This window comes from Xyrauchen texanus, chromosome 13, assembly GCF_025860055.1.
Source record: "Xyrauchen texanus isolate HMW12.3.18 chromosome 13, RBS_HiC_50CHRs, whole genome shotgun sequence".
NCBI lineage: Eukaryota > Metazoa > Chordata > Actinopteri > Cypriniformes > Catostomidae > Xyrauchen > Xyrauchen texanus.
The window spans coordinates 11,330,383-11,352,542 of NC_068288.1; the positions used below are offsets into that span (position 1 = coordinate 11,330,383).

Below are 22,160 nucleotides of genomic sequence, written 5' to 3' on the forward strand. Positions count from 1 at the left end.
CTCCTCCCAGGGCAGCGCTTGCAGGTTCACTACCTGATCTCGGAATGGTGTGGTAGGAACCTTGGGCACATAGCCCGGTCGCAGTCTTAGGATCACAGACGTATCCGCCGGACCGAACTCCAGGCAAGTGTCGCTGACAGAGAACGCTTGCAGGTCCCCGACCCTCTTGATAGAGGCGAAGCGATCAGCAGGGCCGCTCTTAAGAGAGAGGGCCCCGAGTCCAATTGATTCGAAGCGGCTCAAGGGAGGTCTCTGGAGTCCTGCCAAGACTACCGAGAGATCCCAGGAGGGAACTAGGCCTGGCCGGGAGGGATTCAACCTCCAGGCGCCTCTCAGGAACCTGAGGATCAGGTCGTGCTTACCAAAAGACTTGCCGCCTACAGGATCGTGGTGGGCGGCAATGGCGCAACATACACCTTGAGGGTGGACGGGACAGCCTCCTGTCCAGACTCTCCTGTAGGAACAGGAGCACTGACTTGATCGCAGCATCTCTGCGTGTCTTCAGTTCGGAAGAACACCAATCTGCATAACAAGCGCCACTTTAGGGCGTAAAGGTGCCTGGTAGAGGGGGCTCTGGCTTGGTTAATTGTATTCACAACGGTCGCGGTAAGCCGGCTAGTTCTTCCGCAGATCCCGGCCCAGGGACCAGACGTGGAGGTTCCAGAGGTCTGGGCGTGGGTGCCAGAGCATGCCCCGTCCCTGAGAGAGGCGGTCCTTTCTCAGGGAATTAGCCAGGGAGGAGCTGTCGCGAGAAGCCTGAGTTCCGAGAACCAAGTCCGAAGTGGGCCAGTAGGGGGCCACTAGCGTGACTTGCTCCTCGTCCTCCCTGACCTTGCACAGCACCGTGCAAGAAGGCTCACTGAGGGAAATGCGTACTTGCGCAGCCCCGAGGGCCAGCTGTGTGCCAGCTGCCTGTCCCGAGGGGAGCCTCTGTTAGGGCATACCAGAGCGGGCAGTGGGAGGTTTCCTGGGAGGCTAACAGGTCTACCTGGGCCTTGCCAAACCGCTCCCAAATCAGCTGGACCGACTGGGGTGAAGCCTCCACTCCCGCTGGGCAGGCGTTGTCGTGATAGCGGCGTCCGCTACGACGCTGAGCTTGCTGGGGATGTGAGTGGCACGCAGCTTACTTGAGTCGCTGCTGGCTCCATAGGAGGAGACGGCGGGCGAAGTTGTGACATGTGGCGGAGCGTCGCACGCCTTGGCGATTTATGTACGCCACCACCGTGATGCTGTCCGATCTCACGAGGACCTGTTTGTCCCGAACTAATGGGAGGAACTTCCTGAGAGCAAGAAGGACGGTCAGCAACTCCAGGCAGTTGATGTGCCAACGCAGCGGGGCCCCTTTCCAACGGCTCGCTGCTGCGTGCCCGCTGCACACGGCACCCCACCCGGACCGGGAGGCGTCGGTTGTGACCAGAACGCGTCGGGACACCTGCTGCAGGGGCACTCCTGCCCGTAAAAAGCAGAGGTCTGTCCAGGGTCGGAGTGTTTTGAGGCAGGCGGGGGTGATCCTTACCCGATGCGTGCCGTGGTGCCATGCTTGTCTCGGGACTCGAGTCTGGAGCCAGTGCTGGAGTGGTCTCATATGCATCAACCCCAGCGGCGCGACCACCGCGGAGGACGCCATATGCCCCAAGAGCCTCTGGAAAATTTTTAGAGGGACCACTGTGCCTGGCTTGAAGGAAGCGAGGCAATCCAGCACCAACTGAGCACGCTTGCTCGTGAGACGTGCTGTCATTGAGACTGAGTCTAACTCCAACCCGAGAAAAGAGATGCTCTGAACCGGAGTGAGCTTGCTCTTTTCCCAGTTGACCTGAAGCCCCAAGCGGCTGAGGTGCCGGAGCACCTGGTCTCTGTGTGTGCATAGTAACTCTCGAGAGTGTGCTAGGATACGGCAGTCATCGAGGTAGTTGAGAATGCGGATTCCGGCTACTCGTAGTGGGGCAAGAGCCTCTGCGACCTTCGTGAAGACGCGAGGGGACAGAGACAGGCCGAAGTGGAGGACTTTGTACTGAAACACCTGGCCGTCGAACGCGAACCGTAAGAAGGGTCGGTGTCGTGGCAGAATTGAGACGTGGAAGTACGCGTCCTTCAGGTCTACCGCTGCGAACCAATCAAAATGCTGAACGCCAGCCAGAATATTTCTCTGCGTGAGCATTTTGAACGGGAGTTTTAACAAGGCCCGATTGAAAACTCGCAGGTCCAGGATTGGTCGTAAGCCGCCGCCTTTCTTGGGTACAATGAAGTAAGGGCTGTAGAAACCCTTCCTCATTTCGGTTGGAGGGAAGGGCTCTACCGCGCCCTTGGCTAAGAGGGTCGTGATTTCCGTGCGCAGGGAACTGGCATGATCGCCGTATACTGCGGAAAAGCGGACGCCCCTGAAGGGGGGCAGGAGCCGGGCAAACTGCGTAACCAAGTCGAATGGTCCGGAGCAGCCAGCGTGATGCGTTGGGAAGCGAAAACCACGCTTCCCAGCTCTGCGCTAGGGGCACCAAGGGGACGAGTATTTTGGACGTACCCGGCGGGGCAGAACAGGTAATGCCGCGTCGGGCGGCTTCGTTGCGGCCTGAGGCTGGGGTGCTGAGAATAGACTCAAAGCACTTACCTTGCTCGGGCGGCGCTCTCCGCCGTCGAGGGTGGTGAGAGTGGAGCGGGTGGACGTAGACATCAGCTCATCATGCACCTCCGGGAAAAACGGGACCGGGGGGATGCGAGGCAGCGAATGGCGCGCTGCCCCCAGGAACCAGTCATCCAACCGTGAAGGCTGTGGGGAGGATGGAGGGTTCCAATCCAACCCCACGCCACGGGCGCCCGGAAAGCATGTCAGACATCTGAGCGTCGGCCTCAGCCTGGGCCTGCTGGCCTGAAGGCGGCAGTCCAGGGGAGTCCTCGGCATCAGACATCACACTCTCCGATGCAGCGGTGAGCTCATCTGCTTCGGGCTCGGGAGGATAGACAGCCAGGCCGTGAGGCGAAGCCGCTATCGCCGCTGAGCGTGGACGGGACCAGCGAGCGTGTCGGGAACGGAGGTTCGCGGGGGCTACCCGGCGAAACTGCACCCGCTGCCGCCTCAAATCGCCTCCAGTGCCAACCGCATCGTCCTCAATCCCGTGGGAGGAAGGAGCAATGCGGGATGCAGCTGGGGTGGCTTGCTTTCTGTTGAAAGCAAGCCACGATCGCTAACGTGGTCATGGTCATGTTCTCGCAGTGAGAACATGAACCATCCACAAACGCCGTCTCGGTGTGATCGCTGCCCAAACACACGAGACAGCGCATGTGGCCGTCTGAAGCGGAGAGCACTCTATCGCGATCCAGGAACAACACAGGGACGGAAGGGCATCTTGAAAAGACGGCGTCCTGAGAAGGACGTTCAACGCCGCTGTGTTTTGCTCTTTTAGAGAAATTACTCTTTTAATAGGAATTTACTCTTTTAAATACACAATGTGTGTGTGTGTCTGCGCTGTCGAAGCGCTCAGGGGCAACAATGCACGCCATGCAATGTGAAGGAGAAAGCCGCTGTTGTGCGCCGTCAAGATCCAACAGCATGCAGATCGTCAGAGGAAACAAGAACATTTATAGTGGTGTGTAAACTCGCAGCAAACTGCAGACAGACCATCGGCTCCGAAGAAATTTTCTGAATGAACTCCCTTATTTGCGCCGCTTAAATACCCGTATGTCCGGGGGCGGGACATGCAAATACTGGCTGCCAACTCTCATTGGCCTTTTTTCATAGATCAGAGGTGGATATCGGCGCTCAAGAGAGACCCCTAGTGTCGCTTCTCCGACACAACGTGGAGAGAGCGACAGAAGGGGAACAGAATACTTTCAATTAAATTGGTATAAATGCTTTGCCGAACACTTTGACTGACAGCAAACCCTCTCAACTTACGCAGCAAAAATAACCTCTGGTTTGCTTTTTACAAATGAGGTCCACATTAAGTTAGCTCGCTGTCAATCAAGGTTCCCAGGTACTTGAAACAGTCAACAGTATACACCACTTTACCACATAGCATAATAGTCAAAAGGTTTTTTTTCAGGATTTATTTGTAGTAAACTCGACTCACTCAATTGTACCAACTTAGAGACGTGCTCATAGTACTTATTATTAGGAGAGTTCCTAGATATGGCACTAGTTTAGCGCAACTAGTGCCATATCATCTGCATATTTAAATAATTTAAAATCCCTGTTTTTCAAATTAATTTCATATGTGCAGACAGAAAAAAAAATCGGTGATAAAACGCAGCCTTGGGGTACCCCCATTTTCAAAATAATTGTGTCTGACATAACTCATTCAGACGTCACTGTGGGCGATCAATTAAAAAATTCTTAATCCAAAGAACTACTGCCCCACTTACTCCCAAATCTAGAAGATGCTTGAAAAGAAGATGTATTTGTATTGTAGTAAAAGCAGAACTGTAATCAATAAATACAATTCGGGCATAGGATTCTGACTGTCTCAAACTAGTGATTGTATTCCATTGTAGTCCATATGACTCGAGCATTTAATTCAAAGCCACTTGAAGACACGCGATAGCTTTGTGAATCGCAAAAGGTTGTGTTTAATAAGTAAATATACACAGGTAGTATGCTGTGAAGTGCATTATTGAATGGTGCTGCTCTGTTGATACACACACAAACATAACTTGCAGGCAGTCACATCTATTTTCAGCACTCATAGCTCATGGATATTTTATGTGAGCGCTACTCATGAACAACATCTCAGATGTAGATATTTCGGTTCACTTATAATATGCATTTAGAACGAGCACCGAAGGAGCATTTTACCAGAATTAAACTACTGTGAAGTAGCCCACAAACAGGCACTTACAGGACTTCCTGGAGTGTTAGGATCATCAAAATAAAAGCGTGAGGGTTTTAAAGTTAAAAGTGCATGATTGAAATATAGTAATGATCTATTTATAAATTCTAAAAGTCAATAATAATAATAATTTATTATTGTTATCATTATGTGTTTACAAATTATAACAATATTTAAGTTGAATGGGTTTTAAAAAATAACCATGTGAGTGAAAAGCGGACTGATATCTTACAACTAAACTGAACTAAAAATACATCTGAATCCTTTAAAGCATTGTTTCACAACATTTTTTCTGCAACGGCGCATTTTTTACGGCACAACACTATCACACATAGGCTAACCATCGTCAATATTTTTCCTTTTCAAGAACTTCTGCCATCTTAGTAACATGTTTACTTGTAATGTTTGAAAATTGGCTATGCAAAAAAAAAAGTAAGTCACACAGGTAGGCTGTGTGAAAAGGTAAGACAATCACTGGTCCACGAAAAATGTTCTGGGGATATTTTTTTTAAGAATAAGCTAAAAGCACCAATTCCAGCTATTTTAGTGATTCAAGTTTATTGAAGTTTACAATTGTGCAGAATTATCTGCAAAATAAAGAGTAGTTTGGTGAGGCTTTCTTCTGTTTCACCAATTTGTAAAATTTTATTAACTGATTAGTTCAGTGACCCATTCCGGAAATGTCACTAGGTGGCGACAAATGAGCGTCTTATATACTGTGAGTGAGTCAGTGAATTCTGAGATGATCTTCGTCAGTTTGAACCAGTCTGGCCATTTTCTGTTGACCTCTCTCATCAACAAGGCGTTTCTGTCCACAGAACTGCCGCTCACTGGATGTTTTTTGTTTTTGGCACCATTTGGAGTAAATTATAGAGACTATTTTGCATGACAATCCCAGGAGATCAGCAGTTACAGAAATACTCAAACCAGCCCATCGGGTATCAGCAATCATGCCATGGTCCAAATCACTGAGATCACATTTTTCCCCCATTCTGATGGTTGATGTGAACATAAAATGAAGCTCTTGACCCGTATCTGCATGATTTTATGCAATGCACTGCTGCCACATGATTGGCTGATTAGATAATCATATGGATGATGGTTGGTGCCAGACGTGCTGGTTTGAGTATTTCTGTAACCGCTGATCTCCTGGGATTTTCACACACAACAGTGTCTACAATTTACTCAGAATGGTGCCAAAAACAAACAAAAAAAACATCCAGTGAGCGGCAGATCTGTGGATGAAATGCCTTGTTGATGAGAGAAGACAACAGAGAATGATCAGACTGGTTCTAACTGACAAAGTCTTTGGTAATTCAGATAACCACTCTGTACAATTGTGGTGAGAAGAATATAATCTCTGAATTTTATTCTGAGATGTGGGTTGGCGCTGTTTTGGTGGCACGAGGAGGACCTACACAATATTAGGCAGGTGGTTTTAATGTTGTGGCTGATCGGTGTATCTTTAGCTATGAAGTTTGTTAGCTTCTTAATTTGTTAACATTTAATTTGCTATGATTTGATTGTGTAAATGGCTTTCTCTTCTCATTATATATATTTTTTAATATATATATGTATATATATACAATTTTTTATATTTTTTTGTATTAAACTTCTTTCTATGACAGAACACAGACATAAATCTTGATCTAGTGTGCACTGACAAGTTCACTCTGTTCTAAGCTCTCTCTATCTCTCTCTCTGTAGGTGTGTGTGCAACATTGATTGCTCCCATATCAGCTTTAATCCGGTTTGTGCATCAGACGGCCGTTCCTATGACAACCCCTGTCAGGTAAAAGAGGTGTCGTGTCAGAAACAGGAAAGGATTGAGGTCAGATACCTCGGACATTGTAAGGGTCAGTCTCAAATCTCAATTTATTTAACCCAAATGTGTTCACCTCTGCTTAAGTCCCTTGGAATCTAATTTTCTTTTCCAATTATGAGGATATTATGTGGAAAGTTACCGCTCACACACCCTCTTTTCTCTGTCTCTCTTTCTCTCACACACAAAACAAACAATGTATCAGAATCGAGAAGTCTTCAGCAAATAAAATCTCCTTTTATATATATTTGTAAACGATGGCACATCTCAATTTGCCTTAAGGACCACATGCACTCAAGCTGGCATGTACTTCACAAGTTTGTGCAAAGCCTCATGATACATGTTATCGCAGCATGCTATGTGAATTTTCCATGTGTACTTCAGTGGAGGCAAAGAATTCAGAGCTTTTGCAAAAAAAATTGTTAATAAGGATTTATATATATATATATATATATATATATATATATATATATATATATATATATATATATATAAGGGCTGTCAATCGATTAAAATTTGTAATCGAATTAATTACACGGTGTCCGATTAATTAATCGCAATTCATCACATTTAATCGCATATACAAATATTTGCTGAGAAAGCCCCTCAAATAACAATAACTCAATATATGATTATTCATATTTATATCAATATATAATTATACATAGTTATCTTTAAATATTTAAAAATTATATATTTATATAAATATTCAGATAATTAAAATGCATTACATTCTTGTGGCAGAAGAGTTATTCATTGATAAGATACAAAAAGCGGCTTTAAAATACAATGTATTGTTTATTACTATATTATTGATCATGAGTCAATCATTGACAAACAGTTCACAGCAATCTATTACACAAGTGAATTTGTCAATCAGTTTGAGATTTATTATGAGGGTTTGTTTAAGGACCTGTCAATTTACACCTGCATCAGATGTCTCGGGTGTGTTGAGTCATAAACATAAAATGTTTAGTTCACTGTTACAAGTTAAATATAGTTTAATACTCAATCTTTAAACACATCTTGAGATCCCTTAGATCGCATTTGCGTTCCTTGGAGTGTTTTGAACGCAAGTACGTAACGCATGTTTGTTGTTCTGCCTACTGAATTGTTTTCTTCACTGTATAAACTGTGTGTTGCTCATACAGCTGAAATTTCACTTACTGCCCTCTGGAATAAACAGGTGGTACTACAAGCTTGCATTCCTCAGGAATCTTCCTTATTATGGTCCGTGGGCATGCGATTAATTGCGTACGTGTTTTTAGCACGTTATTTTTTGTAAAATGAATCGCACTGAATTAATGCGTTAAATCGACAGCCCTAATATATATATATTTATATCATAAGTAACCTAGAAATGTGCAGTATTTCTCCTTAAATAAAAATATTTGTCATAATTTATTTACCCACATGTCATTCCAATCCTGTATAACTTTTTTTGTGGAACAGAAACATTTTAAGTTTGAAGAATATCCTGGTCCATCTTTTCAGTACAATGGCAGTTGAAAGTCACTAATTTTAAAGTAATGCAAAAAAATAATATGTACTACTAAAAACTACATTTATATATGAGTAGGAAAGAAAGAAATAATGATTTATAACAATTACAATGAAATGAAACTAATTAATTAGGTGTAATCATTTTAAATTCACTTAGAGTAATTAGATCATGAAAGTTTAGGATAGTTTGCAAATTATTCCAAGATGATGGCTGAAAAACAAAAGGCCTTTTTTTATAACCAATTCCAGCTTTAGGAACAGTCATAACCACAATGTCCTGAGACCATAGTCCATGCCCACCACATTTTTGTAGAATAAAGATAACATAAATATTCAGGGAACTTTTCTAATATAGCCATGTAAATAAATATGTACAAATGACTAATCGGCATATAAACAGGGAGGGGGACAAAATAATTTAGAATACAATGTACAGGTATAATGAACAATGCAAATAGGTATATTACTTCAGATATTCTTTATAAAAAATAATATTTATGTGTAAAAAAAGAGTTTTGCCAGTAGCCCTCAACAGTCATCCAGTGGCCTTCTCATTTATGGTGTATACTGCTCAAAGATGAAATTGCATTTTGTTTAGCTTGTTAATTAAATTCTACCACAAAAAGAAATGATTCATACATATGCCATTATGCAGGTTTTCTTACCAAATATTTTACATAATTTACTTTTAAATATGAGTCAGGCAACTTTTAAATACTTTTAATTTCAAACTAAGCAAATGCGTTCATTGCTTTACATTTAACAGAGGTAGACAAACTTTCACAACCTTTACATTCAGAGCAGAGTACAAAAGCATGTTAAAATTAAAGCTGCAAGCAGCAATGAACAGGCCCTCGCACCCCGGTGCACTTTGGGGCTGATGTGCCAGGGGAATGACACTCTGATTTATTTTTGTTTATTAATTTTTTTGAATTTTTAGCACTTAAATGTTGTTAAGAGTTTATCACAGTGTAAAACATGTAATTTCCTGTTGCCAGTAGGTGGCGCTATTACTATAACTGAATATTGGCATAAAGAAGAGTTCAGAGCAGGACTCTTATAAAACATATGAAGTTTGGAGTAGATTGGACATTGTATGTTTGAGTTTCAACATCTTCCTGTTTCATGGCGAAACATTGAAGTATGCCTGGCCGCCACAGACACGCCGTTCAATGAAAACTCAAAAGCTTCGCACTTTAGCATCGCAAAGGCCTCTAAATTAGACTGGTTTAATCTCTAGGAGTTTGTTAAAGTACGAAACCTGGAAATGGCAAAAACTGAGCAAAAATTTAAGAGAAAAATCACAATGGCTGACTTCCTGTTGGGTTGTTACATATGCCTAACGATTTTATTATGTGTAGGTAAAACGTGGGGTGAGGGCTGCTTTGTTGAAATTGTGTAGGTGGCGCTATCGAGCCATTTTGCCACAATTAATTCTAAAACCAGAGTTTCGTGTGTTTAGGCCTCAGAAATGTGACTCGTTTCATATCTAACTTTGTCAGGCCGCCATGGACACGCCCTTCAACGAAAACTAAAAAGCTTCACAATTTAACATCAAGGCCTTTAGATTAAGACTAACACAATATAATGTTGATCTGATAAAATCTCTGGGAGGAATCTGTTAAAGTACAAGCCCTGGAATTGGCTGTTGCCAGTAGGTGGTGCTATGACTATAACTGAATATTGGCAAGAATATTCTTTAGATTAGAATAACCGATTATGATGTAGATCTGATGAAATCTCTAGGAGGAGTTTGTTAAAGTACGAGGCCTGGAAATGGCAAAAACTGAGCAAATATTGAAAAAAAAAACAAAATGACTGAATTCCTGTTGAGTTTAGGGCATGGGTCCAAGATACTTTTTTGTAGGTATTGTCATGTAATACATGTGTACCGATTTTCGTACGTGTTCGTACAATTTTCAACGCACATCGTTGAAAGTTTGTAGGTAGCGCTATTGAGCCATTTTGCCACACCTAATTCTGAAACCCATATCAGATGTACATTTTTATAACTTCTGATGCGTGTGCAAAGTTTCATGAGATTTCGAGTATGTTTAGGCCCTCAAAAATTCGATTAATTTGGGAAAATAATAATAAACGCCTAGAAGAACAAAAGGGTCCTCGCACCATCGGTGCTCGGGCCCTAATAATAATAAACTCCTAGAAGAACAAAAGTGTCCTCGTACCTCGGTGCTCAGGCCCTAATAATAAGAAACGCCAAGAAGAACAATAGGGTCCTCGCACCATCGGTGCTCGGGCCCTAACAAGTAAGTCTCTGGAGAACTAGCCTCCTTTATGTGTCCTCAACAGGCCACCATACCCTGTACCTCCCAGTGTCTGTGACAGTTTGATTGAGCGGTATGACCTGCTTCACAGACAGTATCAGGAGAGAGTTTGAGAGCCAGAGAGGAAAAAACAAAAAGAGAGAAAGATTGTGATTAATTGAGTAAACAGTGGAGGGTGGGGTGTCACTGCTGTAGCATTGATTCACCCATTGACACAGATACCCTTCAAATGCTTCATAACACACAAACACACACAAACTCCCACACATGCACACTTTCTTCTCACTATTTCTATTTTGAGACGAAATGCTGTGCTCTCTCCTGAACACAGCCTTAAAGGAATAGTTCAAACCAAAATGGAAAATTCTGTGATAATTTACTCTCCTTCATATCATTCCAAACCCAAAGCCTTTCCCTTCACCACAGCTCTCGAAGTTAATTTGCATTAGTGTGAAGATGTGTCGTGTCAGGTTTGACATCAGTAATGCCAGACACCATTGGTTCTTCCGTGTCACGTGACCAATTGTGGTAGGATAAATGTTTAATATGCAGAAGTGCGAATGAGATACGTATGAGCTGTAGTGGAGGGAATGATTTTCAGTAAACGAAGACTTCAATTTCAGTGTTCCTCACACAAAACTATTGTATTACTTTGTTATAACTTGTGATATTGTATGGCAAAAGAATATAGCACACAAGTCATAAGGACTACTTTATGGTATGTTTTGTCCTATTCATTGACTACATTTAAAAATATAAATGTAAAACAGCAAGAAACCTCTCATTACCGTGTCTCTCTCTCTCTGTCTGCCTTTCTCTCTCCATGTATGTGTTTGTATAGAGGAGAAAGACCAGGTGAGTGAGGTACCCTGGGGTCTTTACATCCCGTGTCCGGAGCGTTACAAGAACTACTGTGTCCATGGAGAATGCGAGTATCCTAGCAACCTCTCGCCCCCAACTTGCAGGTAATTTCACCACACAACATATCAAACTTTTCCTTTTCTCTGACCCATACACCCACAGACACTCTGGAGAGGACAGGTGGAGGGATCGAGATATTGATTTCAGACATATGGGGGAAGAAGTGAGAAGGCGAGAGGATAAGACAAGAAATGAGAGAAGATGAGAAGTGATGAAAGACAAAGAAAAAGTGTGAAGGAGATGGAAAAAACAAGAACAGAAATTGTGTGTGTGCCACCCCCTGAAAGATGAGTCATTCCTATCAGGTGTGGATGTATGCGTGTGTGTATATGTGTCGGCTGGCAGGTGTCCCATCAACCAACTCCTCTGAGAGGTCGAGGCTCTAATTAAACTAGAGTATGTTTTATCTCTCTCTCTCACTCACTCACACACACACACACACACACACACACACACACAGAGAGAAAGGGAATGATGAAACAACCATGTGCCCGACAGCGAGAGCTATCTCTGTATCGATAATGAAAACAACAGGGGGGAGATGCTTTGCACTGCGTAAGATCCAAGTTACGGCACTGGGCGGGACTATTTGTTTGGGCAACCAATGCCAAATGGGGGAGTGTAAAGTAAAACTTTTTGCAATTCTGTTCGATGATGCTAATGGTGCAGAAATTACACACTTCAGCTTTAAGGTCTGTTACATCCCTCTTTCTTCTGTGTGATTGTATTTTTTACCAGTTGTCATTCAGGCTTCATTGGTCCGCAGTGTGACACGAAGGACTATAATGTGATGTACGTGGTTCCTGGTTCTGGAAAACTCCGCTACATTCTGATTGCATCTATCATCGGTGCTCTGCAAGTGGCCATCATCTGCCTCGTAGTGCTTTGCATCGCACGGTGAGGTTGAAACACACACATAAGCTCATACAGTAGGTACCAGACCAAAATTACCCTTACCGCCACATTTACTGCAGAAGACAAACTGTCAATTCAAGTCACAACTGAGATTAGTTCAGAAAATCACTTCCTTTTTGCATCTTTATTAAGTGTAAAGAAAGTGACACTAGTTAGTATTATTAACATTGTTGATAATATTATTATAAACATTTGATTTGTAATTGGATAACAACGCAATGAATTAATGGTAGCATTTAAAGTTGTAAGAATTTCACATACTGTATATGCATAATAAGCTCGGCGGGGTGGGCAGAGCTGTTTACACTTATTGCAAATAATCATTTATTATTGCAAACAACACATTTATTAAACTGCAAATACATAAGCTCCTTAACACTGCATGAACCAGGACATTCACAATCACTTCCTTTTCTGTCACCTTCTTTAAAAGCAACAATGTCATGGAATATTTGCTTCGCGTGAGAATGAGCTTTGACACGTTCAGCTCCCAACTACAAACAGTATGGCTGTAGCACCATGTAGTGGTTTAAAGCAGCAAGTGCACATTTCGCATGCTTTTTTGACCACATTCGTCTGTGGTTTTGAGATCTGATCACAAAATGTTTTAGACCCCGTTTAGACCTGAATTTAGCGCTGACCACATGTGATCGGATCACCAAAAAAGCATCTTAATACCAGGTCTAAATAGGGGTCTCCAAGGCTACGTTCATACCGCAGCTGAATGTGACCCAAATCTGATTTTCTGCTCAAATAATATTCTTTTTTTTTTTTAGGTTTTATAATGACATTTCAGATAGGATACTGGTCTGAACAGCCAACGCTCATTAACTGACCTGAATGCGTATAACACTCCCTGAGCATGTGTATCAAACTCTGGCATGTTCAATATTATAATATGTACAATCTATTAAATTGCATTTAAAAATTAAATTAGCTGGGGTTTTTTAAGCAGATAAAGTATTTTTAAATAAAGTAATTTGCTTTCGTATGGTGCAGTTAAATTATCAGAGTATATACAACAGTTAGTTCCGGTACTCGAATCTGATTGGACGAGAGACTTTCCTTGAGCACTGATAGTCTGACACCATCACCACTCCGACGCTTCACTGTGTGTGTTTCACTCCGTTTGTGTTCGTCATCCTAAACTAGGACCTAAACTAAAGTGTAAGAGCAGTGCAGATCTGTTAAGAGCTATGGTTTGTCTTTTTTGACATTACATATGTTAGCCAGCAGGTGGTGGCAAAAGATAATTTTTGTGTGTAATATGAGCCAATTAGGTGATGTGAAGTGAATCTGCATCAGCCAGTGTTTACATAAAACAGCTCGTTGTGATTGCTTGTATTACAACTACATTACTTAAGCTAGGAAATTGCTTTAAATGGCTTTAAACTAACAACTTCAGCATTACAGCTCATCCCAGCTGAGCGATTAATTACACAATGGGTGCTGTTTAAAATGGCTGAGGACATTGAGGTTTCTATAGTGATCGACTCTTGCGCACTGGCTACCGTGAATTAGGGAGAAAAACCCCCGCTTGGACGCTATTTTTCCACTGAAAAAGCTGATCTTCAGAAAACTGACAGCATCTCTGCTTGGGAGTGGCAACAGGTGATTTCACACATTCATCTCTCTCTCCCTCTCTCTCACTCACACACACACACATCATTGTTTATCCAATAACTTGGTAGAAACAGCACAAGCCATGATATTATTTCTGAAATGGCATTTTTCAATGACTAATGAATGCTTGGACGCATCATTTGGTTTGAGCCAGCAACGGCAGAGTCTGATCCGCCACGTAATAAAGTATTTCCATGCACAAATGCGTTTTTTTATGACCGTACTCAGTTTTTCCAATTTTTTTTTTACATTTACATGTTCATTAAACTGTTGTTTATAAGCAATATCACACTCGCAATCATATCACTATGGCACTTGGCTTGCAGCCTCGTGCCCGCGGCCGAATCACAGGATTGCTGATGTAGGGCCATATCGCACTCTTGCTCGTGTGAAATTGCTTAAGTAATATTACTTAAGAGCAAAACACAAAATAAAATGAAAAATAAAAAATAAAAGGACAGCAGGAAAAACAGCCCAGCATATATGTAAGGTAAGAAGAGTTGTTGTCTACAATTATTTCATACTTGCTTGAATTCACATTTTGATGTAGTTTGAGAAATATAGAAAGTGTTTTTTCTACACGAGTAAAGCACTTACCTAAATCTATCTCTGCACCTTTCCATACGCTTTTTTACATGTAGTCCAAAGGAATTGTTAAACCCAACTGTTGAGCCTTTCCTTTTATTTTACTTCTTTAAATAAAAAGAAATTAATGCATTAACAAAAAAGAATATGACTCAAAATTAAAAGTTTTAAACCATAACACGTCTGTATATGCTGGAAATCAAGTGCACAAATGCTGAATTTTGAGTTAGATTGATGTAAAAATCACATTAATTCTGACCTGGATGTTCACACTGAGGGCACATAAAAAAACATTTTTAAAAATCTGATACGTATCCCAGTCATTTCCATATAAAAAGTGGTCCAGATCGGTTTTGAATATGTCAGATTCAAAGCGCTTTAGGCTATTCTTATGACCATCCAATTAACAGATCTGTGTCATGTATGAAAAAAATTAGACTATGTAAAAAATAAGCTATTTAAGGTGTTTATTTGCAGTTTGAACATGTGGAAGTGTGATAAGATATGGGAACATTATTTGAACAAAAATTACATACTTATTACATATTACATATATAAACTGTAATACACCAAAACTATAACATTCATAGATTTAATATATATAAACATGTATCAAACGTATAAAAGTTGTATGAACATGGACAATATGAAAATATGAAATATTATTTTTTTTATGAAAATATACAACAGTTAAAAACTCTTTTTTGGCATATAATGAGTATTCTTAAATATTAGCTACTTTTTAAGTTACAGTGTTCATTGTTCATGCTTTAGAGACAATTCCTTTTTAAACGGTTTAAGATATTTTGGAAGTATAGTATTTTTACGGAAACCGCATACTCACATAGGAAGTTACACACAGATTAGCATGTTAGTAAGAAACTATTTACTTTGTTCAAGTTCACCTGTGCATTTGCTTCATTACAAGTCATAATATTAAGTTTATGTTGTGGATATAGCTGAATATACAAGTTAGTACCGGTCCTCGAATCTGATTGGATGAGAGAAGTTCCATGCGCACTGATAGCCTCACAACATCAGCCCTCGGACGCTTCACTGTGTGTATCACTCCACTTGTGTTCGTGCTGTTCTAAACTAAATTGTAAGAGCAGTGTAGATGTGTTACGAGCTACTGTGTCTCTTTTTACATGTATTTTTGTTTTTACATTACATATGCTAGCCAGCAGGTGTGGGCAAAAGATAATTTTTGTGTGTAATATGAGCCAGTTGATGAAGTGAATCTGCATCAAGTCAAGTCAAGTCAAGTGGTTTTTATTGTCGTTTCAACCATATACAGTTAGTACAGTACACAGCAAAATGAGACGACGTTCCTCCAGGACCATGGTGCTACATAAAAACAACAAAGGACCAACACAGGACCACATGAGACAACACAACGAAATAAAATACCTATATAAAATACCTATATATACCTATATAAAGTGCACGTGCAAACATGTGCAAAGTATGGGACAGTACAACAAATTACTGACAATGAACAGGACAATAGACACAGTGCAGCGCCGACCAGTACTCAGTAGTGCAAAAAGATGACAGTTTCTAAAAACGTAAACATAACATACTATGAGATAGTGTTCTATGCACATAGCAGTTATTGAGGTAGCAGACAGTTATAAAGTGACAGTAATTAAAGTGCAACTCAGGACACGTGTGTGTGTGTGTGTGTGTGTGTGTGTGTGTGTGTGTGTGTGTGTGTGTGTGTGTGTCAAACCAGTCTCTGAGTATTGAGGAGTCTGATGGCTTGGGGGAAGAAGCTGTTACACAGTCTGGCCGTGAGGGCCCGAATGCTTCGGTACCTCTTGCCAGACGGCAGGAGGGTAAAGAGTTTGTGTGAGGGGTGTGTGGGGTCGTCCACAATGCTGGTTGCTTTGCGGATACAGTGTTTTTTGTAAATGTCTTTGATGGAGGGAAGAGAGACCCCAATGATCTTCTCAGCTGTCCTCACTATACTCTGCAAGGCTTTGCGGTACGAAATGGTGCAAGTCCCAAACCAGGCAGTGATGCAGCTGCTCAGGATGCTCTCAATAGTCCCTCTATAGAATGTAGTGAGGATGGGGGTGGGAGATGTGCTTTCCTCAGCCTTCGAAGAAAGTAGAGACGCTGCTGGGCTTTCTTGGTGATAGAGCTGGTGTTGAGGGACCAGGTGAGGTTCTCCGCCAGGTGAACACCAAGGAATTTGGTGCTCTTGACGATCTCCACAGAGGAGCCGTTGATGTTCAGCGGAGTGTGTTCACCTTGTGCTCTCCTAAAGTCAACAACCATCTCTTTTGTTTTGTCAACATTCAGGGACAGGTTGTTGGCTCTACACCAGTTCGTCAGCCGCTGCACCTCCTCTCTGTATGCTGACTCGTCGTTCTTGCTGATGAGACCCACCACGGTTGTGTCATCGGCGAACTTGACGATGTGGTTCGAGCTGTGCATTGCTGCACTGTCGTGAGTCAGTAGAGTGAACAGCAGTGGACTGAGCACACAGCCCTGGGGGGCCCCAGTGCTCAGTGTGGTGGTGGTGGAGATGCTGTTCCCAATCCGGACTGACTGAGGTCTCCCAGTCAGGAAGTCCAGGATCCAGTTGCAGAGGGAGGTGTCCAGGCCCAGCAGGTTCAACATGATTGTGTTGAATGCTGAGCTGAAATCTATGAACAGCATTCGAACGTATGAGTCCTTATTGTCTAGGTGGGTGAGGGCCAGATGGAGGGTTGTGGCGATCGCATCGTCCGTTGAACGGTTTGGACGATACGCAAACTGTAGTGGGTCTAGTGAGGGGGGCAGCTGGGTCTTAATGTGCCTCATGACGAGCCTCTCGAAGCACTTCATGATGATGGGTGTAAGTGCGACGGGACGTTAGTCGTTGAGGCAGGACACTGAAGACTTCTTTGGCATGGGGATGATGGTGGTGGCCTTGAAGCACGTTGGAACGACGGCGCTGCTCAGAGAGATGTTGAAGATGTCGGTAAGAACATCTGCTAGCTGGTCTGCACATCCTCTGAGCACTCTGCCAGGAATGTTTTCTGGTCCAGCAGCCTTCCGTGGGTTGACTCTACGTAGAGTTTTCCTCACATCTGCCGTGGTAAGACAGAGCACCTGGTCGTTGGGAGGAGGGGTGGTCTTCCTCGCCACCACGTCGTTCTGCACTTCAAACTGAGCGTAGAAGTCGTTCAGCGCATCTGGAAGGGAGGCATCTTTGTCACAGGCAACTGATGTTGTCCTGTAGTTGGTGATGGCCTGGATGCCCTGCCACATGCGCCGCGTGTCACAGCTGTCCTGGAAGTGACTGTGGATTCTCTGGGCGTGTGCGTGCTTTGCCTCTCTGATTGCCTCTCTGATTGCCCGCAATCTCCTCCGCCATTTTAAACTGTGTGTCCTCTCCAATGTGGAAAGTCCGATAAGACGTAAGCATCTTGAGTTGTGAAATCAGCCAGTGTTTATATAAAACAGCTCTACATGATTGCTTGTATTACTACGACACTACTAAAGCTAGGAAATAGCTTTAAACGGCTTTAAACGAACAACTTCAGCATTACGGCCCATCACAGCTGAGAGACACAACAGACTGATTAATTTCACAACTCAAGATGCTTACGTCTTATCGGACTTTCCACATTGGAGAGGACACACAGTTTAAAATGGCGGAGGAGATTGCGATTTCTACTGAATAGTGAAAGACTTTTGTGCTACCGCAAAATAGGGAGAAATTTTTCTTGTCAGATTTTGTCAACAGTGTTATAAACAACTGTTTTAATTAAAAATCAATTATCATTGTGATGCTTTATTTTTTGTGTCTTCTTGATTGCATTGACAAAATTTAAATATCCTAAATCAACAAAAATGTTATTTACATTAGTAATTTCATTGATTAGATTAAGATTGATTGAAAGGTTAGAACTACTTAAAATCTCAATTTCAGTCATTTAGGTCAGTGTTGTCCAGTCCTCGTCCTTGAGTACCACCAACACTGCACATTATGGACTGCTCTCTTATTTTACACACCCAATTCAGGTTATGGAGCCTCTACTGACAAGTTGATAAAGTTGATGAAGATGAGCTGAATTAAGTGAGTTAGATTTGAGAGACACACCAAAATATGTTGTGTTGGTGGTACTCAGGACAAGGATTGGGAAACACAAATTTAGTGGTAATGGAGGTTCAGCTGGCAAAAAAAAGTTGAAATCCCTGCCTTACAGCTTTAAATGTGTTCTTACACACACATACAGTAAGAGTACAGTCATGCACAAACATACTGTTGGTATCAGGGTCTTTTGGGGGTTTGGGAATGCACCATGAAAGAATGTCAATCTGCAGTGCCCTCCTTCACCTTACAGCCCGCAAACTGTTTCTATAGCAACACTGACTGCAGGAGTGTCATAGGAACATCTCTTTCTTATTGGTCTCCGCTTACTTTCTCTTTAATTTTCTCAACTCCTGTCTCTCTCTCTTCTGTCTCACTCTAGCTTCTGTCCATCTGTTTCTCTTTCTTCCTGTCTTTCTGTCAAGCTAATCAAAGATGCTCAGACTGAAACACATAACTAATCAAACACACTCCTGCAAGGCTGTAGTGATTATGGGAATGTACTGATTCTCTGAAGTCACATTGCGTGCAGAGTGAGAGAGATGCAGGGAGGGAGTGAGAGTAGTGGTTTGGAGATAACGTCTTTGGCAGAAAAGAGAATGAGATAAAAAAACATGAGGGAGAAAGGAAAATCAGTCTCTGATGAGCGATCATTTGCACTCTTTGACCTTTTTAAAAGTTTACAGCCAACACTAGCGATCCTCCCCCATTTCCTCTGCTGTGCCTGAGTAGGTTGCGTTACAAATAATAATTATCCGTCACTTTGATAGAATGGGTTGTAAATTTTCCCATGCTCACTCTGGCCACTTGTGAGTGGGCTCTTTTTACTTTGGGCTGGTAAGCAGCCTAGTAACCACTCAGAACATCTTAGCAACTATGACCTCCTTCATGCTCTATTTATATCCATTATTTTATTTTTAAAAAAAAAATCAAAAACTTACCTCAGTAATGACTTTTGGTTATGATAGAAGTTAATAAAGATCTAAAGAACTAAACTCGAATTCGGCAAAAATGGTTGTGGTTTATTAATTATTGATTTGAAAAGTTTAAATGATGCAAAGCTTTCTTCAAAGCAACGTAAAGCAATCAAGTTATCATCATTTTTTGTAAAATATGATATCACAAGAACTTGAAAAATCACCAACATTTGTAAAAGACAATGCAGCCTTGCAATCTGGTCACTTGATTTGATGAACAAGGTTCCATAAATTATTTCACTGCAATACACTTTTAATCTCTCTTCACACCCCCACTTCCAAGTGTAAGCAGCCTTACTACAGCCCCTAACGTGTTATGGTTGTGTTTTGATTGTTGCTTTGTCCCATAACGAGGCTCCCAGGGATGCGCGGGGCAGTGGAATGGACCATGACATCATAATAGCCCGGTTGCCCTCAGTGTTTCCTCCCCAGGGGGAAATTGCCACCTCACTTTCGTACAATCAGCACAAATGGCCTATGACGGCAGTACATTTAATAAATTTTTCCAAGAGTTGCCCTGTAGGGTGCTAAAGGAGAGTGTTTATTGATTAAAAGACAATGAAAAGATTTCCCAAACAGACACCGCAATTCAGCAAAACTGTTTTGCTCTGATTTAATGTCTCACTTTTTGGGGGATAATTTTTGTCATTAGAATTTCAGAGATTACATTACACAGTTGGGGTTACTACTTACTACAGATTATACACAGAACGTTATGGCATACGTTTGGGGATTGGTCCTTTTATTTTCTGACAATGCCCCTGTGTACAAAGCAAGGCCCATAAAGATATAGTTTATTGAGTCTGGTAAGGAAGAACTTCACTACCTTGCAGAATGCCCAGCCCTGAACCCCACTGAACACCTTTGGAATTAAATGGAACGCTAACCAGGTATGACCTCACTGATGCTCTTGTGTCTAAATGAGAGCAAATCCAAGCAGATGTTCAAAAATATTAAGTGGAAAGCCTTCCCAGGAGAGCAGAAGCTGTAAGGGAGAACCTACTCCTTTTTAATGCCAATATTTTTTAAATGTATTGTTCTTAAAGCCATATAGTGGCCGTATAGTATAACTCAAGTCATGTGGCTTGTGTAAGAAAGAAATGCTATTACTATAGGGCTCTCCCAAAACTGTAGCCACAAAGTTGAAAACAATACCCTGGAATGCCATTGGACAAAGTAGCATTTTGATTTGTCTTCACTGGAATTAATAGTGTGTCCAAACACATTAAATAAAAGGAGTTGTCCTCACAGTTTTGGCCATATGGTGTAGCAATGCGCTAAGGGTCACTCAGAAAATCTTTGCAATTGCATTCAATAGAAATACCCTGCTGAAAACACACAACACTTGAGCATCGTGGCACAACAATGAGCATTGGCGCAACAATGTTTTTTTTTTTTATGTCAAGCCAGAGCATCCGCAGATACATTTGTAATTGCACTTAATAAATGTGATGCTCTAGATGTCGGTAAGTGATTGGTTTCCATATCCAGTGCAGCCAGTAAGTTAAAGGTTCTCTTCACTGTGTAAAATTGTACGTTTGAAAGTGAGAGGATGGAACTAATTAAAACAGAGACTGCATTTAGTCTGTTCAGGAATCAGTGTCCCCCGCGTACCCTGTTGCCTCGGAGCCTATTTAAGAGCCAGGGGCGCACTCTGCCCTATGCAAAATATGACATTTAATAAAGCAACGAGAAAAATATAATAAAGATTCCCTGTGGCTGAAGGTTTCCCCCGTCGAACTCTGTGGAAGAGAGAGAAGCTGTAATGAGACAATTTAAACCATAGCAAGTACCTGTCTGTCGATATCTGATCTACAGCTGTCTGTCTGTCTCTCTATCTCCCTCTTTCTGTGTATTTTAGACATTCATATACTCCTGCATTTATTATTTTCTTCTGTGGAACTTTGGAAAATGGGCTTTGCATAAGCAATATAATTTGAGATTACAATGAATATAAACTTCAGTCGTCTCTGTTTACAGAAGGTGTCCACGTGGGAATCGGATAGCACGGCAAAAACAAAACGTTCCAAACTTCAACACGGAAAACACCCTGCGGGCCTCAACCAGACTCATCTGATGAACCCTGAAACCTTCAGAGTGACATGTGCTAAAGAAAGCAGAGAATGGCCCCAGGGATTTGGGGAACACACACCCCTCCAGACAAGTGATGCTGGGTGTATAAGAACTGAAGTAGGACTCCAAGCCGTGTGCAAACGTTATCGCCCCATGTTTTCCATTGGGCATAAATGGGACAGACCTCACAGGACAGGCCTACTTCAGATTTGCCACTGGCCTGCAGGCTTGAATAAGGCTTATTGGGAAAGATAAGAGTCAGTCACCTTTGTTGAGGTGTCAGAACATACAGCCACAGCAAGGGGATATCAGAAACACCCTATCCCTGGGGCTGCAACAATCTGGATAAGAGGAGCGCTTGTCGATGGACGGATGGATGGATGGATGGACGGACATTTAAACTGGAGAGGTGTGCCACATGTTGCCTTGTATTTGTTGTCAATGACACCATTGAAGAAAAGTGTCCTCCAAGGCTCTTTTTGTTTATGTATTAAATATATTTCCAATAGGTTAACTTTCTTGTGATGGTGTTTTTCGTTGTTTTTATTC

General features: G+C 42.2%; 1 protein-coding gene across 1 annotated transcript in view; it reads left to right on the forward strand.

Annotated features, from left to right (window-relative positions):
- The window catches only part of LOC127654123 (tomoregulin-2-like), an 80,274-nt gene extending 58,114 nt beyond the window's left edge, over positions 1 to 22,160 (forward strand). Inside the window, exons 6-9 of the mRNA XM_052141134.1 lie at positions 6,528 to 6,676; positions 11,272 to 11,395; positions 12,090 to 12,248; positions 21,519 to 22,160. Coding sequence (XP_051997094.1) covers positions 6,528 to 6,676; positions 11,272 to 11,395; positions 12,090 to 12,248; positions 21,519 to 21,615 — 529 coding nt within the window. The 3' untranslated portion in view covers positions 21,616 to 22,160. The remainder of the gene's footprint in view (positions 1 to 6,527; positions 6,677 to 11,271; positions 11,396 to 12,089; positions 12,249 to 21,518) is intronic.